Raw genomic sequence first — 24,918 nt, forward strand, 5'->3', positions numbered from 1 at the left:
ATTTACATCAGCTGAAGGTATGTCAAAACACTTAGGAGAAGAGCACAACAAGATTACAGACCAACAGAACTCTCTCATGGCCTCCAAGCAGAAAATTCTTGTTTAAATACTCTTTCATAGAGTTTGGTAGGAATTTAGTTCCAGGTGGCATTGTCAGTTTTCAGATCTCTGCTCTAGTGATAGTATACACTCCAGGGAGAAAACTAAGGCAAGTCCATGAATCTTTTCTGAAATGTTAGAGCCATAACCCAAAGGTCTGCCCAGCTGAATAATCAAGGTTTGTGAGCTCTGAACAACATTAAGATCTTCAGAAACATTTCCCAGAATTTTAAAAAAAGAGCACTCAAATATCACATGGTGAGACAGTAACATGAAGACTCAGAAAACACAAGCAGCTCTCAGCAGCTACCAAAAAATGGATGAACATGTGCATCATTATGGTTTAATGGATTCAGCTTAGTCTAGGGTGAGAAGGGGAAATACATATTCTCAATGTCAGTGTAATGGACATCTGCCTGCATTTCCTTCATTCTTTATTCTCTGTGTGAACACAAAGATATCCAGATACAAAGTATTTCTGAAAACCCACAGAAGAAGGAAGGTTTCTGCCTACATGTAATGGCAGAGGGAAGTAGAAATACAAGCATCTTGCTTTGACATATAAACAGTTGCTCTGAAACTGTGTGCCATTACACAAAACATGCAGGTGTGACACAGACATGAAGACTCAGGCACTGATCTGCAGAATCAGGAGTTAAAGTGTCCTTTTTGCTGAGTAACACCATCCTGTCTAAAAAACCCTTCAGTCAGTACTGACAGTGGAAACATGGCATTCACAGGAAGAAGAATTCTGATTCTCCCAAATCCTGATGGATCTGGGGCTGGTCAGAAATATCCTTGTGAAATTTGTATGTGAGTACAATTTGCTTCTGCATCAGGGTCTCTGTCCAGAATACCTTCCTCCTGATATGGTGAATGCCATGGAAACTTTATAATTGTGTCTATATTTAACATCTTAACACATTTGTATTTGAAATAATGCTCAAGAGAGCCCCTGGGTCACTGTCCATATGGAATAACTCACATAAAAGGGACCTGCCACTCTCATCTCTCATAAGACAATAGCCAAGTTAATTACAGATTAATGTTCATGTGAATCCAAAATTACAAAGCCTTGACACCACCTGAATGGGTACTTAGAAAAGATTTGTTCTGACAGTGGTTTGCAAGGGCAGCTGTGTCAATTTGTGCAGTTTTTATCTGGAAGAGACTATTCTAGTCTCTTAGATATACAAAAACAGTACTGCAACAACTCAGCTTTGCCAGAAAAAGCTGCACCCACACAAAGTGCTTTTTATACCCCCAAAACCTCTTAATTTATTTCTCCTACCTCCCCCCCAGCATTATGGTAAAATCAGTTTTAAGTATGGAGGAAAAAAAATTGCAGCATAAAAGTTTGGTGCTAGACACTAAGAAAAACCTACCAACAGCAAGAACAGTAGAAGAGAGTTCCTGAGAAGGCAAGCAAGGTCATGTGAGATCTATAACATCAGATATTATTTAGTACAGATTAATTAAATATCCTGGAGCAATTTAGGCCATGTTGAATCTGGCATTAACTTTACGAGGTTGGCCCAGCAGAGCTTTTGAGCTCTGGGTCCCCAGACCCATTTTCCTCTGAGTGTCAGTCTGGTCATAGTGTTCTCATAGTTATGTCTAAAGCCTACTGTATTGAGATTTTATATCAAAATAATAGTTCTGTTTACTCATATCTTCTTCAGAAATTTTATTATTCCTGTTAATATTTGAGTCAAGGCTAGATGTTTGTGTTCCATCACCCAACCAAGTAAAGCAAAGGAGGTGCAAAGGAACAAAGAAATCTACCCTTTGTGCCAGCATACTCTGATTTTAATTGACAGATACAACAAATACTGTCTTCAAGCAATACAGGCAACATATGCTTTTGTCTTAATAAAAGACAAACACTTAACCTAATTTATTTCTATTGTAGTCATAGTTCTGAGTGTCTGTTCAAGGACACCAGTTGGTCTATGATCTTAGTTCTCTCAAAAGATGCTGTTGTAAAAATTTTAAGTACTGAAAATGTGCAAACTATTTTACAAAAACATCTTTGTGGTATTTGAGCTGCCAATCTATTGGTGGTGTTTCCAGCTGCCTGGAGATTGCTCTTCAATGCAGGACACTGAACTGAGCTGTCAACACCTCACACCTTCCCTCAAATATGCCTATACACAAATACTAAGAAGTCCATGTTAATCCCACACTACTTCTTCATAACCTATGTATATCCCATTCCTTTGGCCAGGTCATTGGAGATGAATCCTGCTGTTTATTCTACCAGTGATGTTTAAAATGAGTTTTCTCTACAGCTTTGCTTTCTCACAGGTGAGCCAGAATTTCTGACTGGATTGAATAAAGATCCCAAAAATTTCTTGATACCCAACACAAAATATCTGGTCTTTTCATTAGTTAATTGATATTGACAGTGGATGGTTTTGTAAGTTCAGTGATTTCTTATTGCATAATTCAAATATAAAGGCTTTAATGAACATTACTCTTAGCAATCTCTACCTATTGCTATAGGTGAGAGGCTATGGCCTACTGATAGACATGGAAGGTGCTCTTCCTTTGTAAGAAATATACAGAATTAAATATAAAGAATTAAACCTTTCCTTGGAGTCTGAATAGTGAAATAATGGAAGCTGTACAAAGCACATGCAGTAGGGATGAAACAGATTTTTTTTTTTAATCTGTAAATTAAAGAGGACTGAGAACAAAATAAAAGCAGAAAGCGAAAAAAGATACTGTCCAGAAAAACAATAATGACAAGAAAACCAGAAAAATGTTGGATAAGCTGATGTTTGAAAAGACCACTGGGCTTGGTTTTGTAACAAGGACATTGTCAAACATGCCTGAAGATACAAATCTTTTTGTGACAAAGAAATTCTATGTATTTGCTATCACTGATTTCCTCTCAAATGAAAATAGTCAGAGGTAAAGAAGAGCCACAGCACTCCTTCGGCTTGTAAATCACCTGCATTAACCCAAATTAATAGGCACCAAATTATTTTACGAAGTCAAGAAGAGTTGACAACATTGAACTCATAGTCCCTGATATTTAACAAGCCTGTGAGGCATTGTTAAGGACAAGATCTCAGCCCTGGCACTAAACATGGTGCCTCAGGAGCAACCAAGAATGCAAAGCCAGGAGGTGACATCTGGAATACCCTGGGCTTTGCTGCTTTACTGTGGAGATCACATCACCTCTCACTTCCTCAGAGCTTTGTGAGAGTGCTGACTGTCTCTCACAGAATTTTTAAACAGTGTAAGCCCCAAGTCCTCTTCTTACAGGGAGAAAAACAAGTTAATAGAACAACATGCTCTCCTAAGTACAAAACCAACGTGCTGAAGAACATCAGCTCAGCACTCAATGGGACATGCCTGCAGCATGCAGTTCCTGCTCCCCAGAGAGGGAAGTTTACAGTGTGGGGACAGAAGCTGAGATGTTGCAAAGCCAGACTGCAGTGCAGGGGCACAGCCACAGTGCCTGGCTGCACTCATAGCGAGCAGGTGGGAAGCAGGAATGGGCAGCTGGCAATTGCTGAAGGAGAACACTGATGATGTTTCAGACCCCCACTCAAACTTCCTCACACAGCCCTGCCTGAGGCAACAACATTCACTGCACGCAGAAATGTGCAAACATTATGTACACAATTAGACACGCTCAGGTTGTTTAGACCTCAAATAGATTGCACAGAAAATTAGTGCAGTAACAAAATACGTCACTGACTGGAAAATATCAGGAAATGTTTACGTGCAATTTTTATCTGAATTGACACATTTCCTGATACATTTGACAGCACTGTCACCACATTAGAAAAAGAAAAAAAAGTGATTAGTAAAGTCTATGTGTTCTAACGAAAATCAGATTAAAAGATCACATCATGTTTGCCACAGTGGCTCAAAGAAGTGGATGGAGTCAGATTGTTCCCATCTGCTGGGATAAACTAGAAGATCCAAAGACTGTGGTCTTTGTCCAGATGCTGATTTTTCCTGACTAGTGGTTCCCTGGGCTATGGTATTTTCTCCATGCACACATGAGAGCAGACATTATAAAATTTTCAATGGCTTCACCTCATTCTACCAGATTATATTGGCTTGCATTTAGTAGTATTAATTCTGCTAAGTTCTGTAATTAGAATGAGTTTAAATTAGTTTTATTTCATACCTGTAGACCTCATTGAAGAATGATTTGATGATTTCTTAGGAAGAAATTATTCAACAACAAATTGAAAATCATGCTGTGAACCCCACATTCTTTGCTTTCAGAAAAACTATGTATTTGAAGAGAAATTGAATAATTTTAATATCAAACTATGCTTTATAACTTATCATTTCCAGTTAATAAGAGATCTATACAGCTACTTCCATGTGAAAGTCTTGTTCTCTTTTTAGGGTCACCTGCAGTCGTACAGCACGTGAGAAACATGGTGACAACTAGCAGTGTTAAAATGTAGTAATGCCAAAATGGCTTTCCAGCTGTCAATAAATTACATACTTTGTGTGCTCACATAGTGCAGATCTGCAGGTATCATCAACCCAAAAACCTAATCTATGGCACATAATAAGGAAAACATTGATTTTCATTTCAGAAGCCCAAGGAAACCTAATAATGAAGCTATAGATGCTGCTGGAGGACAAAGGAAGTGAAATAGCTGTCTTGGAAAATGATTCCTTCGTATTTGAAAGACTCTTTTTTCCATTGAGTTATCTTCTTTTACAGCTGTGCAAACAAAGGATAGGAACATGTGGAATGACTTTAGAAAATAAATGCTCTTTCATGGCTAACCCTAACTAAAAAACATTCAGTTGGATATATAATAAAGGGCATTGCAAGTCTGAGTCAGGGTAGTTCACCAAAAATAATAAAATAAATAGCAGGCAGTTATAAAAACAAGAAATTGACTTTGTGGAAATGATTCTGCTGATAGCAGTGCCTAAATATTTAAGAGACAATGAACTGGAATGTTTAGGGGGCTCAATAATTGTAGAACAATTCTTACGTGTTCTGAATTCAAAGAGGGCAAATTGCCCAAAACCTGTGGCAAAAATCCTAAAACATTTCAATGAGACTTGGACTAGCCCCAACCTCAGTTTCAAAAACAAAGCACTGGGCTAATGAAGTTTTAGTTACAATTCTGTGATTTCAGAGTAATCTGCTGAAAAGCCAGTGTTGGCTCCTGTTTCTCACTGCTGCAGTGCAGCCAGAACCAACCTGGCTTCATCCAGTACCCACATCGTGTCCAGCTGACTGTAAATCACTGCAGAAATTCAGCTGCTAATTAGAATATTCCAAATACTTTTTCCTCAAGCTAAACAGGTTACCCACATTCAGCTGAAATGGCTGTCAGAAAGAATTATTTTGGCTCTCATCTGTCAATAGGCAATTTAATTGTAAACAAACTTTGGTTTTAGAATGTATTCATGTGTCTACCTGCTATAATTTTAAACAATATTTGGTATGCTTTTCAGTTGTAAACTGATTGTATGCATGGTAAACACATGGCTCACTTTGTCAAAGTATAAAGTAATGAAATGAAGTCATTAAGTTAGCAGGCTTCAGACTGATATACTTCTCAGGCATTAATCTCAGGTTGCAATATGGGCTTGAATAATTTTCTCCACATTTCTTTTTATAATCTATTCACTTAAATATATTAAGATGATGCAACAAAAAAGCCTTCTTAAATTGTTCAATTAAGGGCTGCTTTGGTTTAATTATACATGGAATCAGGTAGGAAACTACTGTAATTTTGACTGCCAAATGAGCCTGCTTCATGATTGATTCTGTCACACTCCTACAAACTGAGGCATACATACATGCATATATATTTTATTTCTTTCACTTCTAGCTGTAATGAAAACACTGTCATTCCTGCTGTCAAAAATGCAAGTTCTTCATTTCTAGAGTTGAGAAAAAGAATGACCTCAGTTACCTTAAGATCATAAGATTTAAGGGATCAGATGGGTCACTGAACCCAGCACCAGCTTACAGACAACTTTGACTTTTAGCTTTGTTAGAAAGTTCTGTAAGAAAATTTTTCTTTACTAGGAATAATCTGTTTTAGTCTGAAAAAGGCATCAAGAACAGGCTGCATCTTTTTCCTGTTGCAGTAAATAAAATCCAGGTTGCAAAGGATGAGACCGACTATGTTTAAGAACCCAAAGGGCATTAGGATAGATTTTCAGACTGTAGTAAGCATATCAAGTTACAGACAAATTCTTGTTGATGCATTCAAAAGTGTCCAAGCAGACTGAGTTTTTATGCCAAATTATATCAACCATAGCATACGGGCTTTAGTGGCCAGAATGAATCAATTAATTTCATTAATTGATACATCAATTTTATTACCATAGTTAATGTTTCCCTTGCTTAATCAATTATTTAAAATGAAAAACGTTTCATAAATGCATTTATTAAAAAGTATACAGCACGTTTCAGTCAGCTAATAAACATGATTTCTCTATAGTAACTATATGGTAACTCTATATTAACTCTGCTTACAAACAAGATGCATCTATAGAGAAGTTCAGAGTAAATATGAATTATTTAGTAGATAAGAAAGAAATTATTCAATAACAAATTGAAAATCAAACAAAGTGTGAATTTAGCTATATACTTGCTGAAATAAATGTGTGTCTAAATTAAAGAAGATATGTAGGCCCCTAAAACAGGGTTTGGGAGTAAACAAAATATTCAGTTCAAGAAGTGCAAACTGAAATAGTGACTTTGCAACTGCTGGCTAACAGGAATTTCCTGCCTTGCTCTCAGCATTGTGGGTCTATTTCCCTGGGGGTTGTCATGGTCCAGACTGGGTATAGCCCCTGTAGTGCCCTCAGAAATGTCATTATGCAGTAGAACACAAGGGTTTCACTGCCTTAGCTTTATCAATCAACAAAAAAAACTTCTTTCTTTAAAATAAAATTCAGCCTTTAAAATAAAATTCAGGCTACTACATATTACAACCTGTAAATTAAATCAGTATCTGCAATCATTCCTCTTTAGCTAATACTGCTCTGATGGCTTTTAGGGTTCTTCTGAAAAAGAAATTTACAGAAAGATGTGGAAATTGAGCAGATCAGTAAGACTTCAAACAAAAACTCATGAACATTGAAATAGCTCTCATTCAAGATTGTCATTGCAGATCTTCTGTTTCAGGATTTTTTCAGACTACAAAAAAGGTAAAAGGTACACAGTAATACCACTTGGTCTAGCACAAGAGATGCTGGCAGATTTTAAAGCAAAGGAAATAATTTTTCAGTATAAACCCCAAACTGTTATTCCTTTTTCTTCAGGACCCTACCTTCTTTTGTGTGCAAGAAGAGGCTGCAATGATATCAACTCTAGGTTTGGCTAAGTAAAACTTGTCTGTTGAGAGCTTTAGCTTATTTCTGCAAAAGACAGATAGTATAAAGGGCTGTGGGAAGAATGAAAGGAAGAAAGATTATCTGTTGGTCAAAGAATTTGCATACAGCCTTAGAGAAGTGGCCTGTGTCCCAGCTTCAGGATCTAATCCATGGTGCTGAGCAGGCTGCTCACACAAGGTTTGGCCAGATTTTCCCAGCAGTTTCCAAGCTAACTGCCCAGGGAGCTCTGCCCTTCCACAGCACAGCTGGGCATTCATCACTGAGAGAGGCCATTTACAGGAGCATGTAGTGACAGGACAAGGGGGAACAGCTTCAAACTGATAAAGAGTATGTTTAGATCATACTAGAAAAAATCCTCTGCTGTGGATGTGGTAAGACACTGGAACAGGCTCCCCAGGTGGATGTCCCATCCCTGGCTGTGTCCAAGACCAAGCTGGATGGAGCTCTGAGTGACCTGGTCCAGTGGAATATGTCCCTGCCCATGACAGAGGAGTTGGAACAAGATGATCTTAAAGGTTCCTTCCAACCCAAACTGTTTTATGATGATTCTATGATGAAGCATGGTATGGTATTTGTAATAGCAAAATTGGAAAATGCTCTTGTTATTGTCTGAGCTTTTGTTATTGGTGAGCATTTTAAAGTCAACCTTGTAAAAAAAGCAGGGAGTTTATCAATTATGAACCCAGAATGGGATTAATATCTGACTATACAAAAGTGGTTGAAAATGAATCATTTTCTTGTGGCCCTTCCTGAGCAGAAGATGCATTCCTGCCATTGCAATTGCACTGGATTCCTGCCAGTGCAATCTGGACCTCCCTGTTCAGCATCTTGTGTTTACACATCCCACTCAGAAGTGTTTTACCTTCCCCACATCTTAGTAATCACTTCAGCAGCCTGCATTTCTATGAAAAGGACCTGGGTTCCTAAAACTCCATGTCTCCCTAAAAACAGGAGTCAGGCAACGTGTCACTCACATCCCTGCTAGATATAGTGTTCAGAAGTGGTAAAAGCACCATAGAAACACAGAGGACAAAAGGAATGAAAATGTTCTGTGGTTCTAAACAAGACCTGGAGCCATGTTTATGAGGAAGATTAAAAAGAATTCTGCAATTACTACCAATTTACTGAATGAGGTAGTGGATTTAAGAGGAAAAAAAGAACAATGATTGTGTACCTAAACACTGTAATTTGTATTTAAACAAATGGCAGGGAAATAGAAGATGCCTGGGCAATACTAATGCTGACACTGCTTAACATCTACCTGCTTGATTTCATAACCTTAATGTTGACATTTTTTAATCATAATATATTATTAGCTGCAACCAATTAGGGATGCTATGGCTCCTGCTGGTAACTGGTAAAATTTGCATTTAAATACAGAGAAAGATTACTGCTGGCTATACTGTATTATTTAATTATACAGTCAGTCTAGAAATGAAATTATATCTGAAGCATTTGAGTGATTCCCTTGAGCAGAAATGATGTAACAATTATTATTGCAATTGGCATGAGGAAACTTTGCTGAAGTCTAGACTTTCACCTAATCAGGCAATTTGATTAGTGGGCCATGTGTAGCAGCACTCTGTGCTGCTGCAGAGTAATCTCAAAATGCACTACAAGAAAAGTAATAATAGTAATTGTAGACACTTTTTCTCATGGATCTAATTTATTAAGTTTTAAAAATCAGTTCAGATAATGTAATTTGTGTAAATTCAGTACCATGACAGAAAAAACCACAACCAACCAGTGTGGTTGTTTTAGCTTATTGCAATCACTATGAATAAAAATTCTGGTTTCTGCTGAAAATTCAACTCATGGTGCCCAGTAACTACAGCTGGGTAAGGCCTGACTGCTTCATGTCACAGATGTGGCTTTGAAGATACAAAGGTTTCTAAATTCCTTTCTGGGAAAAGAGGCATTAACAAGAAGGATGCATGTGTGCATGCAGCTTTCTAATAAGAGTACTGTGGGCTGGCTGATGGAAAATAAGAATATGCTTCCTCTGCCTGGCATTGAAAAGTCCACTCTACAACTGAAGTTAAAAAATAAATGCATATGAAAATAATGAAACTCAACAAATGTATACACAAATACATTTGGAAAACATGAAGGCAAAAAAAGCAAGCTCCAGAGAAATCACAAAAATTTTTCCCTGGACCTTGAGAACACAGAAGTTGAAGGATGTAAGATCCCAACAGCCACTACAGTCATCTAACAAGACAAGGATGGAAAAAATTAAGTAGATTCCTCTGGAGAGAAAATGACATGTTGAAGGTCCTGGTCATTTCAGTCAGTACTTAAGAGCCCCCAGGTTTAGGTGACTGAATGGACAGATCAAGCACTGCACATTTACCAATCTTCATAGAAGATTAGCCATCCCAGGCTGAGTAAATTCTCTCTAAGGTCTTATCAGTAAAGAATACCCATGGATTTAAAAGTGCAAGTCTCCTTGTGCTTAGCACAAATAATAAAAGTACATTTTACTAGTGTATCTCAGGAGGGAGCTAACATAACTCAGGACTATACTCTAATGATCCTGATGAAAAATGACTAGCATTGAATCTTAGACACTGTTCAGCTGTAACAAAACCAAGCAGCAAGAATAATGAGGAGGAAAAAGCCTAACCCTGGCTTTCCTCCTCTCACCTACACCACAATGCCATTCCACAAAATCTTAAAAATAGCCCACAGAAGAGGAAATGCAAGATTTGTTTTGAAAAGTGCAGAAAGACATTTTACTTTGGTGTCTGTAAAGAATCCTGCTAAACTGTTTTGTGATGCTATGAACATACCAGATGGCAGTAACACAGGAACAACCACAAGGTTTGCTCATTTTGTACAACATTATAGATCTCCATGAGAGCACAGCCAGTGCTGAGAGACCAGTGAGAGCCCTCTTCACAAACTCATTTGCACTGAGATTCTAATCCATTTCTTCAAAACTGTGGAAGTGAGAAAATGTAAAAAAATCAGTTTTCCAATGAAATAAAACCAAAACCCAACCAGCAGCCTCTAGAGAGCTGTTTTCCATTTCAGCTGACATAAGAATACTTGCACATCTCATTATAACAGTAGGGAAAATGCAAGTGTGATGGGCTGTTAGGAGTTAGTCATTATCCCTTGATATCAGTATGCTGAGAATTGTTCTGTTTTTGAAGAGGAGACCAGAGTGGCTTTACTGCAGATTCTATTTTTTGTGTCAAAGGTAAGAAAAATGACCTTTTGAAATGTGTGAATTCAGCTCCCAGACTGTAAGACTAGAAGGTACCAGCAAGGTCATCCAGTCTGATCCCTGAACACAAACCAGAGGATTTTACCTCCAGATTTTCCTTTAGTTTAGTATCTGCAAACTGGAGAAATACAGAAACATGAAATAATGGAATAATGAATCCCATATCCCTGCTTGCTCCAGCTTGGCACTTCAACTGTGCAGTTTGGACCTGAAGAGCATCTTGTGACCTTGTGAGTGACATTTCTCTTCTGCATGAGCCAGATCTGTGCATACAGACTCAAACTCAGCATTCTGAATGCCAAAAGAATCACTGGCCCTAAAGGTGACACAAGAAAACAGCAAAGAAAATAGTGATAGATATGGGAAAAAACAAAAAGGAACATTCTGATGAGATGAATGGTCAATGGGTTTGTTTGGTGAACTTACACAGTGAGAGATGCAGAAGCTCTTCTGATGGACACATTTGATCTTAGAGCACAGCATAAACACCTATCCCCAATGCATTTAATTAAACTCTCCTCCATTCTGAGGAAACAAATTAAAATTAAACAAGGATACACCAAACCCCAACTGATAAATGGAGTGTTATTATTTATCCTTTCATCATCATGAAAAACTTTGGAAAATAAACAACTGAAAAAAAAAACCCACACTGAAAAACACCTACTGAACAGCCTCCCCCAAACTCTGGGGACTAAGATTGCAATATTGACACACTTAGATAACTTCAGGTTTGGTTTGTAATCCTTCCCTACAAGGACTGGACAGAGAAAGGAGCAGCAGCCTGCTACCTCAGAAGTTTACACTGTTGTGTGAGAACTATAGGAGCAGGCTGCAGGTAATCCTGCAAAAATCATTATTCCTACCACAGCCTGAGACAAGCACATGAAATGGTGTCAATTTAACAGCTAATAGAAGGCTGAGTCCAAACTTGAGCCCAAACTCCAGAAAATATCACTGGTTTAATGTTTTCTTTCCCCGAGTAATTTCAGATAAGTTAGTGAGATCTGATCTGAATCAGCTGTTAAAACACAGTATTGCTGATATGTTCAGAAGAAGAAAGGATGAAACCAAGAAGCAGCACAAGCTATTTATTATTTCTGGGTGAACACTCTCCTTCCCCTGCCTAGATCTCATGCATGGCCAGAACCTGGCTTGGTAAACATGGATATACTCTGAAGGATGACTTCCTCTAAGACTGTGACAACATGTTTGGTAGAGTTAGGCCTCTGGTCAAAAGTCTGAGAAGTTGCTTTTATACCTCCTCCATTGTTGAAGGTCCCTGAGGGCAGTCTTGAATCAGAAGGTGTTTTCTTCATTGTTTAAAATAATGTGACTTAGTTTTGTTTGGTTTGGTTTTTTTTTTATTATCCCAGATCAACTAAAACAAATCAGCTGTCCTGAAGCAGGAAATATAAAGAAGACAAGCTACTTCTGCTTTTGTCATGAGACAAGTTTGCCAAGAACTATCTCAACCATACTGTCAAAATTAGTACCCTGTTACAGAGGGAACTGGCATACCCTGCCTTCTGTGTGTTTTACAGGAGGGCAGCCCATGCACAGCATTGCCCCCAGCTCCAAACACAGATTTTTTAGCAGCCAAGCTGATCCCTTGGTCCTCACCATTGCCTAATCTCCAGGCAGCAGCTACAGAGCTTTTCATTGAGAGCTGACATGATTACCCCAATTGAAATTGCAGATGGCTGTTTGGTCAGCCTTCAATGCCTATGGATCAATCAGCTATCTAATTAGAAATCTTGAGATATATTTATAAAATTATACCCACTGCTATTAAGTTTACATGTCTCAAAGGAGATATATTTGAATTTCTGTAATGAGATTCTCAGCATGTTTCCTTTAAAGTATTTCTCACACTCAGATCTCAGAGAGCATGTTTACAGAAAGGTCCTAAAAAGATACTTTTAATTACTTTAAAAACAGTGAAAAAGTTAAGTTTAAAGCCCAAACCTAGAGGCACTTTATAATTTGTGTGTAGGTGCAAAGACTGCCTGCAAGCATTCTTGGTGCTGGACCCAGAGCTTAGAAACAAACTGTAAATTTGTTTCCTAATCAGGAAATACTTTGTAGTTTCAGCAGTTAAAGGACTTTTCAGATTTTACTGAGGTGGCCAGTGACAGGACCCAAGGGAATGGCCTGAATGCCAGGGGATGCTTAGATTGGATATCAGAAAAAGGTTCTTCACTTAGAGGGTGCTTGGGCCCTGGAACAGGCTCTGCAGAGAAGAGTCAAAGCACCAAGGCTGGCAGAGTCCATTTCAACAATGCTCTCAGGCACATGGTGTGATTTTTGGGGCTTTCCTGTGCAGGGCTAAGAGCTGGACTCAATAACCCTGGTGGATCCCTTCCAAATCAGCTTATTCTGGGATTCTGTGATAAACAAACTTTGCTTTTCTTGTAGACTCCAATAAACTTACAAAAACATCTGGAGCTCTACTTGGCTGGACTGCATTGCCCTTGGAGCTTTCTCTCTCCTCACATGGTTATCAGCAAGGAATGAGTCAAAAAATACAGTTCAGCATTTACCCTTCTATTCTTCAGGTAATTTTTTTTCAATTTATTACATGTTTAAGTCTTACCAAATATTGCAGGAGCTGTTGCTGGGTTGTGTCTTAAGCACTGTCATCAGTTTATAGATTAAATTGTGCTTTAGTGCAAAATTCCTTCTTGTATTTTATAGACAGCAGAATAATTAAATTATTTTAATTATTTTTCCTAGAATAAATCAGCATATATGGAGATGATGAAAGATTTAATAGAGATATTCCCTCCATTAGGGAATAATTCTGCATTTTCTACATTGTTCACAAAAATTATGCTATTCCCACTCTAGTCAAAGGGACTGCTCACAAGGGTAAAGTGTGCCTTACTTGACCTCATCCTTGTTCATTAATGCCTATAAAATCTCCATTAGACTACTTACAGAAAAAACACACAGAAAAAGAATGCCAATAACTTTACTAATATTTCACACAAGCTAATAAAACTCTCTAGCACTGCTAGAGCTATTTGGATTATCCTCTCAGCCTCAGTGCCAAATCTACAGCAGTGGAATTTTTTTTTGCAAATAACTAATAGTATAAAAATAGCATTTTCTTTCCTGCTGGATAAATTACCAATGAACACATTGCAATTTTTACTATATATTAAAAATATGCATGAAAATGCCACAGATTAATTATTTCACTTCACTGCATCCACAGCTATATTATCTTAGTCCCTTCTGTAGTTTATTTTCCTGATGAACTCCACTGGAAGAATCTTTAAGCCACTGCTTAATGAGTGCCTGATCAGATAAGTAGGTGAACAGAATTACAGAATCATAGAATCACAGAATGGCTTGGGTTGGAGGGAACCTTAAAGATTACCTAGTTCCCAGCCCCCTGCCATGGACAGGGACACATTCCATGAGACAGGTGGCTCAGAGTTCCATCCAGCCTGGCCTTGTACACTCCCAGACATGTGGCATTCACAGCTCCTCTGGGGAACTTGCTCCAGTGCCTCACAACCCACAGTAAACAATTGTTTCTTAATAGCTGCACTGGCCAGCCCTCCCCTTGTGAATACTGGCAAGAGTTCCTCTTTCACTTTTAATCACTTCCTTAGTCTGTACCCAGAAGTTGACATGTTTTGCCTTCACTTCCATTTCCTTTCTCTTTTCAGTCCTTCAATGCTTCTTATTTTCTGAGAACCTTCAGTGAAGACCCTGGTTTGTGCTACATGAGTCTCTCCACTGATCTAAGCTCAAGTCTGATGCTTATCTCAGGCTTTCCTGAATGTCAGCAACAGACCACAGCTTCTCCACAGGCTGTTTGGTCATGCCCTTAACTCCTCCACTGTGTTAGCACACCCTTAGATTACTTGTATCAGTTGCCAGCATCTTTAGCAGGGTTGCTACACCACCAATATTTTGTAATCACTTCTCATACTTTCCAACCTGATTTGCAACCCAGATGACATTTTTTGTTACTATTCCTCCCATAAAGGAAGGAAAGAATCCACAATATTTCACCCACTAAAAAGTCACTAATCTCATCCCCATCTCCTGACACAAGTCCATAAACATCACCATACCCTGGGAGGTGCAGGGTATCTCAGCACAAGCACTTCTTGCTCCCACTCTTCCTAGGCAGTGAAGATTCTTTATCTGACTGTAATTTCCCAAAATAGGGATGGTTGAGGGACAGGTCATGGGTCTCTGCTGCAGCTGTGGGAAAAGAGAATTGAGATTTCAGTCTGAAGAGAAGGCTCTGGGGAAACCAGAGAAATTGTGTCATTCTAAGACTAACTGGGGGCCTATAAGAAAGATGGGGACAGGTTTTTTAGTAGGGTCTTTAGAGACTGCACAAGGGGTGATGGTTTTAGGCTAAAAGAGGGTAGACTCAGTCTACTTACAAGGAACAAGTTTTTAACCATGAGGTTGGTGACACACTAGAACAGATTGCCCAGAGAGGTGGTCAATGCCCCATCCCTGGAAACATTAAAGGCCAGACTGGATGGGGTCCTGAGCAACCTGATCCAGCAGAAGATGGGGCTCATGGCAGTGGGGTTGGGCTAGATGAGCTTTAGAGGTCCTTCCAACCCAAACCATTCTGTGATCCATCTCCAGCCATGCTGGAAGCCTGCAGGACAGACACACCATGGGCACTCAAGTTTTCCAGCACTGAGCCTGCTGCCCCAGCTGGTCTCAAACAGCACCAAACACAAAAGAGGTGGTGGCTGTTTCCCACAGCAGAACACTGCTGCACAGCTCCTTCTGATGACTGTAATGTAGGCAGTTTCCTATGCAAATATTTAACGTCCCATGACAAATCATATCTAAAAAATGCTGGAGAACCTGACTAACCAGATTAATGGGGCCAGATGAAATTCATCTACACAAAAATGAAAGGAAGGGAAACAGTAAAAGCAAAGCAAAATCTGTTGTTGGTGGCAGTTCTTACAAAACTTTAATATTCAGTTGTGTCTAAATAATGTTGATGAATTAGTGGCTTAGTTGGAAATTATTTAACGTAAAAGCTAAATGGAGCAACATTTTGAAACTAAGCTGCTGTTTCTACCACATGAATCACAGAAACAATTAAAAGAATGTTTATGGTCCAGCAGACTTCTAAGTACACTTCTTAAAGTTCATTTTGCAGCTAAATATATTTTATTAATTTTCCAATTTGAATCTGGCACTCATTAAGGATGCTTTAGGAACTCACTTCTCAAGTCCATGCAGGGAAGAACCATGCCTATATGTCTACTGCTGTTATCAAATACTTGAGAATGGGGTAGGTAAGAAGAGAGTAATTCCACTGAACTAAGCAAAAACATATTTCAGATGTCTGTATATTCCTTTGGGATACAATCAAGACACTTCTGTCACAAAGCCTCCAAATAATGGGATGCCTGAGTAAATTGTGAGGGTGGAAAAGACAGAAGATCTGTGCTCAGACACTTGCATTCTTAGACTGACTACCAAACACAATCTATTGTTTGGTGACATGCACATGACTGCCAGTTTTCATTTACCACAGACAGCAGCAATAAGAGGATAAAGTGTGCAGTGTCCTTCTCTGCAGCTTTGCATTCCTACCACACTGACACTGAGATTCCCCAATGAAAGACAAGGCCAGAATGCCAAGGAGACTTTGGCTGCTGCTGTGGGGTGGTTGTGGGTGGGAATACTTCTTTTGGTAGCCAAACCAGTTTGTGCTGCTTCACACATTTGTGGCATTACAGCCTCCAGTTTTCATTTCAACTTCCAGATCCATCAGCCTGGAAATAGAACACCAGATGGTAGCAATGTCCAAGGGGTCTCTCCTTACAGCCAGTTCAGCAGATGAATACACTCTCTTCAGATGTTCCACCTACACTTACACTAAGCCTGAGTTTCAAAAACCCCTAAAAATTCCAAGTAATATTAGGCCCATGCTGTAGTGAATATTTCTAAAATTTCATCTTAAAAAAAAAATATATTTATCAAATATCAGTTTCATAATACATATTTTGTACAGTAATATTTCAGAGTTTTAGAAAGCACCATGCCAAAGACATGCACTGTAGCACTAGTGACAGTCCACAAAAAACAATCTGATTGTTTCTATTCATCAGGATACAGAGATCAGCACTTGCATAATATTTCTCCCCTCACCTTTGTTTCCTCAATATAAGAACAGCACACAGACCAACCTACTTCACCTACTTCAGAGCTTCCTCCTCGACATTCACAGTCTGTTAAATCAATTATCTTGTTAAACACACAACTGCAGCAGTTCCATATGCTAAGGCCTGAAGCACCTTTTCTAAGGTTTTCTCATGTCAAGCACACAATATTTAGTTTTATTATTTGTGCATTATGCAAAAAGCACAGCAATCAGTAACCTCTTTTCCTGGCTACACCAGTTAATCCCAAACTTAGGCAAATGCTACTTTATTTGACTTTTTAGGGGGAACAGGACTGTTTAATTTATGCCATGTAAAACAAAAGCACCTTTGTGGTTTTTTTTCTTTTTTTTAATCACATCAGAAAACACCCATTTTAGTATCAGATTGCCCTTAGGGTTTTCTACATGTCTAGTGGCAAACTAGACCTTTAGTGCACAGCACACCACTCATCATTCCCAGGGAATTGACAGGTATGAGGAAATAGTAGGATGAGGTGATTTAAAGGATAACTTTATTGAATGACATAAATGACAACTTGATGGAAACAGAAAACTGGGAGAGGTGGCTGACACCCCACAGGTCTGTGCAGCTCTGCAGAAGGACTTCAACAGGCTCAAAAGATGGGCAGAGAGGAACAGTCTGAAATTCAGCAAAGGCAAATACAGGGTCCTGCACCTGGGGGAAAATAACCTCACCTGCTGGGAAGCAGCTCTGTGAGAAGGACCTGGGGATCCTGGTGGACAGCAAGCTGTCCATGAGCCAGCAGAGCCTTGTGGCCAGGAAGGCAGTGGAATCCTGGGCTGCATTGGGAGGAGCATTGCCAGCAGGTCCAGGGAGGTGATCCTGCCCCTCCACTCAGCCCTGGTGAGGCCACATCTGAGCACTGTGTCCAGTTCTGGGCTCCTCAGCACCACAGAGACATGGAGCTCCTGGAGTGGGTCCCACAGAGGGTAACAAGGATGATCAGGGGAAGGGAGCTGTTCAGCCTTGAGATGGCTGAGGGGTGACCTCACCAATGTCAGTGTCTGAAGGGAAGGTGTGGAAAGGATGTTTCCAGGCTCTGCTGGGTGGTGCCAAGCAGTAGGACAAGAGGTGAAGGGCAGAAACTGATGCATGGGAAGTTCCACCTGAATATGAGGAACAACTTCATTACTGTGCAGGTCATCAAGCACTGGAACAGATTGCCCAGAGAGCTTGTGGGGTCTCCCTCACTGGAGATATTCAAGAAGTATCTGGATATAATCCTGTGCAATGTGTTCTAGGATGACCCTGCTTGAGCAGGGAGTTTGGATCAATGACCCATCATGGTCCTTTCCAATCTTACCCATTCTATGATTTTGAGAATTTCCCAGGCATATGGGAACAGATCTCATTACTAATTCTTCTCTAATTATTCTTGAAAGGTCCTTTTGGGCAGAAACACAACATCTGTTACAGCATGTGCACATCTTCCCTTCCATGTCTCTGGTCTCTTCAAGTTCTCTATCTGCATTTTCATATACTGCATGAAGTGCAAATAAAGTGATATTAGGACAGTTTTTTGTGAGCTTTTGATTGCATTATTTTTAGTAACTGTAACATTATAGAACTGCTGGAGTTCTGTACCTTGCAACAAAACTCTGGCTTTTTCCTACACATTGACTTTAATGAGTTTTCTTTTTTACAAATGAGAACACTTGAAAAGTCATTTTAAAAAAGCTTAAGTTGTTGAGCTTAAAAATGTAGAGTATTTTTCCTCTTAAAAGAACTTGTGACTTGTGTAAATAGAGGAAAAATTTCAGGGAATGACTTGTGATAAATATCCACCATAAAATTTATTACTTAATAACCAGGAAAATAAACAGAACTATTACTACTAAAGTTGTGCAATTTGCACAAGTTAATACAGTGGCATATAAGGCCTCCTACAGTTTGCAGACTTATCTGTAAAATGCACTCATATGTTCAGTACAGCTAAATTCAAAATACAGGAACAAAGAATACTTTCAAAGTACAGGAAGTTTTTCATGGACAACTGTGAATTCAGGTATGGTAAAAATCCTTTTAAAATATATTAAAATTGGGTATATGTATGAAGGTTGCATAAGTTTCCAAAATTCCTGCCTGATTCTCTGATCTCCTCCAGAATTTATGAATTATAAATATCTGCAAACTGGTAATTATATCGCAATTAAATATTTATATTCTTACTATTTGGTTTTTAGGAGTTTTGCAGAAAAATCATTACATCAGCATTAAAAAGTGAGTGGTACCAGCAGAACACTTTCAAATGGAATCACACTTAGTGACAGGGCTGATGTCATTGTGTAGCTTGGATTGTATACTCATCTGTGGCCTGGATTCTGCAAAAGTGAAGTGGCAGAAATTCAAGAGATAAAAATACTGAAGTATGAAGAAATAAAAAAGTGTAGGTAAACCATCAGTGTAACAGATACAAGAGAAAGGACACAAAGGCATGAAAAGGAGTTTGGATGTTGACTAGTGTAACAGGCTCATGTTTCCTGGACCAGTGAAAGTCCCAGCTCACTAGGAAGAGTCTCTCACTGCCCCAACATTTGCAGAATAAATGAGACCCTGGGTCTACATTCCTGCTTGTTTCTGCAGAGATGTACACACTCAAGATGTGCACACGCAAGAACAGTGTCACAAACAGAGTGCAGGGAGCAGAAATTCTTGATCAGCTCATCAGACAGCTTATTGCCATCTTCAGGAGAATGGAGAACTGCAATGTGCCCAAATCATTTTAGAGCTGATTGCAAGTATGAGAAGCAAAAACCAGGTGTGAAAAGACACCCCCGGAGCAGTTTTACTCACTATTGTAAATAGACTGAAAATGAAGAAAGTATCTTTTCAGAAACTACTTTTTTAAAGGAATTTGCTTATAAAGTCTTGCATGTTAAAAAATTGTTAGATCTAGCCCCTTTGAAATTTTCCAAATGTGGTGATTATACTTTATAAATTGCAAGACAAAGCCATACTTCTCAAAAAAAGAATTTAAATGGTCAGGCTTTCCATTGCCTTAAGAAGACTTCTGTAGAGAACTGCCCATTTCACAGCATCATGAAGGGCAAACTGGAGTAATCTGGAGGACATTATTGGTATGGTGTGTGTTCATATTGGAGTAAAGTATATGATATCAATAATATTTATAGGGTCATACAAGAAACATCGAGTTTTTGAAGCTATTGAATAGGAAAAAATAAAAGCTCTGGGTAGGCAGCATGACTAAATGCAGTATATGCCATGAGGAAACAAGCACAGAACATAACAGTGAGCAAAAGAAAGGAGGTGAAGAATAGCTATGCCTACTCTAAACCATTTGAATTACAACACTTCCCCTCAGGGCAGGCTTCCAGTTGTACAGTAGGCTGAACAAAACTGGTTGTCTTAGGCTGTGACTCCACAATTAATATTGCTTGAATAAACCAGTACTTTTGTATATGTTTATTGTACTTGCTGTGTCCTGAACAACAGCATAAAAGCCTTTTTAGAAAGAAGAGCTGGAATTCTCCCTGAATCCTTATCAGCACATTGTGTGAGAAGAAAATGGCTGACATAAACATCCTTCTCTTGGTCATCTACAAATCATGGTCTGGTCATTATTGCTGCAGTGTCTAAAGATGACAAGATGTAGACTCAAGGCTCAAGGAGAAGCTAGGATATATATTTGAGTAAAAGACCACAAAGAGTAAGCAAGTTGCTAACATATCCCTGTGAAGACAAAAGTATTTCTTGTTGGATGGGTAGTCAAGATGGATGCCTGTGGATATTGTCTGCATAAATTAATTTTTCTGGAAACCATACTCAAATATTCTGTAAACCCTCAAACACAAGCAAATCAATTGGGATATGGTGTGAAGTTTGCACCAGGGAATGAATAAATTAATGATTTATGGAAAAAAAATTAAGCCACTGGTGTAACAATCCTCTTGAAAACAGCCTGAGTCCAAATGAAAAAGTTGTTTATCTTGTTTAAGCACTGGACAGAAAAAGTTTCAACTTGCCAAAAAGTCTAACCTTAGGACAAGACTTTCTTCCCTAAGCACAACTCTGACCCAAATAATTCTTTTCAAATCTCTGTACAACAGGCAGAGCAGCTCTGGTACCTCCCTGTGGACTTGGACTTAGGTACAGCTCTTTCTCTGGACGTCTGCCTAATATTGCTTCTGACATGTGTGGTTTGCTAGTCATCAGCATGGATAACCAAAACCAACTGAATGCCAAAATGAGACAGATCACTCCCATTATGTGCCACGACTGCAAACTTGGATATTCCATAATAATGCTTCCCTGATGAGCTTTAAACACTTTGAATCAATCTTGAATAGAACTGGAAAGAGTTCAGAAATCCTGCTTACTTCCTCAACCATGGGTGGTGTCCTCAGGAAAAATGCAGATGCAAGTAGTGCAATAAAACTGGAGGTAAAAAGGATGATTTACATTTTTCAGACTAATAAAATAGTTCTCCTCTAATTATACCTAACTTAAAATCCTTAAGACAGTTATGCATGCATTTTGCAAGGCAGGGTAGCAAATGTGACAAAGCCAGGTGATGTGTAAGAGGCTTTCCACAACAACTCGTGAAATCATCACTGCCCAATTTTTAGGCAATTTTGCCACATAGCGTGAGTTGTTACAAACTGTTGGATACTGTATATGAAGCTCATGATTTGCTGGCTCTGAGAGCTGAACCATCCTCAAGTTGGATAAAGAGTTATGAGTAGGAAAAAATTCAGTTTTTCTCTGGGGTGAAGAATGGAAAAGACAGCTGTTGATTAATACAATGCAGTGCTGGTCCACCCTTTAAATTCAGGGAGTGGAGTCAAACAATACCTTTGCCTCACTTCATATGGAAAATTGAACTTGTCTTTGGACTGTTACTGTAAGTCAAGGGATACTCCCATCTGAAACAAAGGCTAATAATGTTGGAGGAAAGATATTCCCTTATTTCCACAGACATTGGGTGAGGCTCAAACTTTATACACTTTTGGAGTGACCTAACTGAATGAATGTGGCAGGCTGTATTTGCCATTACTAAGGATTAATATTTGGAGGCAATAAGAATATCAGAGAGAGTTAATGTCACTACATCTTTTTACAAATGCAGAGATTCAGACCAAATACTAAAAATCATGAAAAATATGTGCTTTTCAGCAAAAAAATCTTCACAACCCTTTGAACAATAATGAGGAGAAATCCCTTATATTTGTTAAAATTTATATATACAGATCCAGCTTCTACTTGCTTGTCTAACTGACTTTTCCCTGCATTCCTCATTGTTAGATTTATTTTAACAAGTTAACTAGAAATAAAAGGCTTTGGAATATTTTGGCTACTGCATCTGAAAAACAGCTTCTGAACTGAAGCAAATCTGTGTCTCTAGTGAAATGAACAGGCCCCTTCAGTCTGAACCAGCTGAGAAACAACCCCTTTTGGGCTGTTTTCTGGAAATACTTTAATAGAATTCATTCCCACAGTAAATACAATGTCATTGTCCTGGGCTACTGGCATTGGAACAAGACTAACATACACTTCGAATTTAAAACTATCTGACCATTTTATTGTCTGCTTTTCTGGCAGACACAATATGCCTTTTTTTTTCCCCCAGCAAAATCACTTTCTTTGCTTTGCCAATTTTCCCCTTACATTTTACTTAGTTTTGTTGTTCTGGGGGAAGGGAGTGGTGCCACTGAAGGAGGGTAGGTTTAGATTAGATATTAGGAAAAAATTCTTTACTGTGAGGATAATGAGGCACTGGAAGAGGCTGCCTAGAGAAGTTGTGGATGCCTTATCCCTGATGGTGTTTAAGGCCAGCTAGACGGAGCTATGATCCACCTGGTCTGCTGGAAGGTGTCCCTGCCCATGGCAGATGTGCTGGAACCGGATGATTTTCAAGGTCTCTCCATCCCGAGCCGTTCTGTGATCACCTTCTCGGTGCCCACTAAGGCACGCCAGCCAGGCGGCGCGGGGAGAGCAGGGATGCTGCGAGCGCCGGGGGCGATCGCACTTTGTATTTTCCTACGGACCAAGGCACCGGGGCTGTGCCTGTGCTGGGACATCACTGCGACACCAAAGGTCTCCGGCATCGCGCTCACTGCAAAGTGCTGCTTCCGACCCCTCTCACGCGCTTCCCTCCCGGCAGAAGGAAAGGAAGAGGCAAAGTTTTGGGTGCTTCTCGCCCGCTGAGCCTTGCCGATGCTACCGAGGCAGGACCATCGCGACGGCGCTCCATAAGGCAACCACACCTGGCACACGCCCGCCAGCACGGACAAAGACATCCCGTATTCTCCGCGGAGAATCCTCAGTAGTAGAGAAGGAGGTGAAGGCGGTGCTCGCTCCCTGTCTGCCTGCCGATCTCTCCCGGCTCGGGCGCGGCGCCGCCAGGTGCGCTCCCCCAGGTGCGCTCCCCCAGGTGCGCTCCCCCAGGCGCGTTCCCCCCAGGCGCGTTCCCGCCAGGTGCACTCTCTCTGGCGCGCTCCCGCCAGGTGCGCTCCCCCAGGTGCGCTCTCCCTGGCGCGCTCCCGCCAGGCGCGCTCCCCCAGGCGCGTTCCCACCAGGTGCGCTCCCCCAGGCGCGCTCCCGCCAGATGCGCTCCCCCAGGTGCGCTCCCCCAGGCGCGTTCCCGCCAGGCGCGCCCCCCCAGGTGCGCTCTCCCTGGAGCGCTCCCGCCAGGTGCGCTCCCCTAACCTAAGCGCGCTCCCGCCAGGTGCGCTCCCCTAAGCGCGCTCCCGCCAGGCGCGCTCCCCCCAGCCCGGTCCGCGGTCCAGGAGGACCCTCCCGCGCCAGCCCCTACTCACCGATCTCCCCATCATCGTTGTCATCCTCCTCCTCCTCCTCGCCCTCCAGGTCCAGCAGCACATCCTGGTTGTCCGCGCTCATCCTGCCCAAGTCGCGGCGCCCCGCTCCCCTGCCGCCGGGGAGCGAGCCCGCCCCGAGCGCTGCCAGCCCGGGGGCGGAGCGGCGCCGGGGGGCGGGCGGGGGGCGGCCCCCGACACCTTCCCGGCAGGAGGGGCCGCCCCCGCCCCAGCCGCTGCGCCGCGGACAGCGGGAGCGCCAGCTGCCTTTGAAGTCTCTTAAAAATGTGTCAAAATATGCACCCAAGCACTGAAGGACTCACTACTGCTAAATACTGCTGGAAGTGAAGCCTACGTATGCAAAAAGCTCCAAAGCAACAAGTAATGGTAGAGCTGTTCGGAAAAGGTAACGGAAATTGAAGGGGGAATGCTCAATGACTGAATAAAAAGCCAGTCTCTAGAGCTCTAGTAATGTATTCAACTCGTTGTTGACTATTTCACAGGGAAGAGTTTGTCCTCATCTCCATCTTCGCCTCCAGACACAACCTAGGAGAATTTTGCAACACAGAGAATGCAGAATTGTCACTATGCAGGAATGCTGCGGGGGCAGAAGAACTTATAAAATGGGATTGAAGTGCTCAGCAATATTCTCATCTATTCACATATGTTGGTTCCAGCGGCAAGTAAAGGGCTCCTAAAACTGCAGAACATCTGGAGGAGAGCTCAGACAAGAACTGGGCTGAGGTGGTATAAGTGGGAAGGAATGGAAATAAGACTGTCAAAATGGATTGAAGAAATGGAGGAGCAGTATTTGGGGAAAGGAGAAGATAAGAAGCACAAGAAACCATTTGAGTTTTTTTTTTCCTGCAGAAAGCAGAAAAAACCCTATAAGTAATCTATTTTCACTCTGCAGTCTGTTGTTGATACTAAAATGACTCACAGCACCCAGGATGTTTAAACAAGAAACTGGATGAAAAGCCAGATGAAAAGTCAGATAAACTTGTTGCTTGTTAATATGGTTATCTGTTGTCAGTCATCTGTGGGTTAGAGTCATAGCAGGGCCTTGTTTTACAGCAAGCCTAAGTGCAAGCACATTCAACAAAAAAATGAGTTCAGAAATTTAATTGCAGAGTTTTGAAACAGCTCTGCTTGGCAAAGACCTTCTCTCATAAGCTGCTTAAAGACACAAGTGGTCTGCAAAGGCATGAGTGAAACCATCGGAACAAAAGCTACTGCTCTTGCCCTATCAATAATGCCTCACTGTGCAGTATTA

At 40.5% G+C, this 24,918-nt stretch overlaps 1 protein-coding gene across 1 annotated transcript in view; it reads right to left on the minus strand.

Annotated features, from left to right (window-relative positions):
* The window catches only part of ANO6 (anoctamin 6), a 69,303-nt gene extending 45,364 nt beyond the window's left edge, over nt 1-23,939 (minus strand). The window contains exon 1 of the mRNA XM_056510444.1: nt 23,649-23,939. Coding sequence (XP_056366419.1) covers nt 23,649-23,730 — 82 coding nt within the window. The 5' untranslated portion in view covers nt 23,731-23,939. The remainder of the gene's footprint in view (nt 1-23,648) is intronic.
* Nucleotides 23,940-24,918: the final 979 nt, after the last annotated feature.

This window comes from Oenanthe melanoleuca, chromosome 1A, assembly GCF_029582105.1.
Source record: "Oenanthe melanoleuca isolate GR-GAL-2019-014 chromosome 1A, OMel1.0, whole genome shotgun sequence".
Lineage (NCBI taxonomy): Eukaryota > Metazoa > Chordata > Aves > Passeriformes > Muscicapidae > Oenanthe > Oenanthe melanoleuca.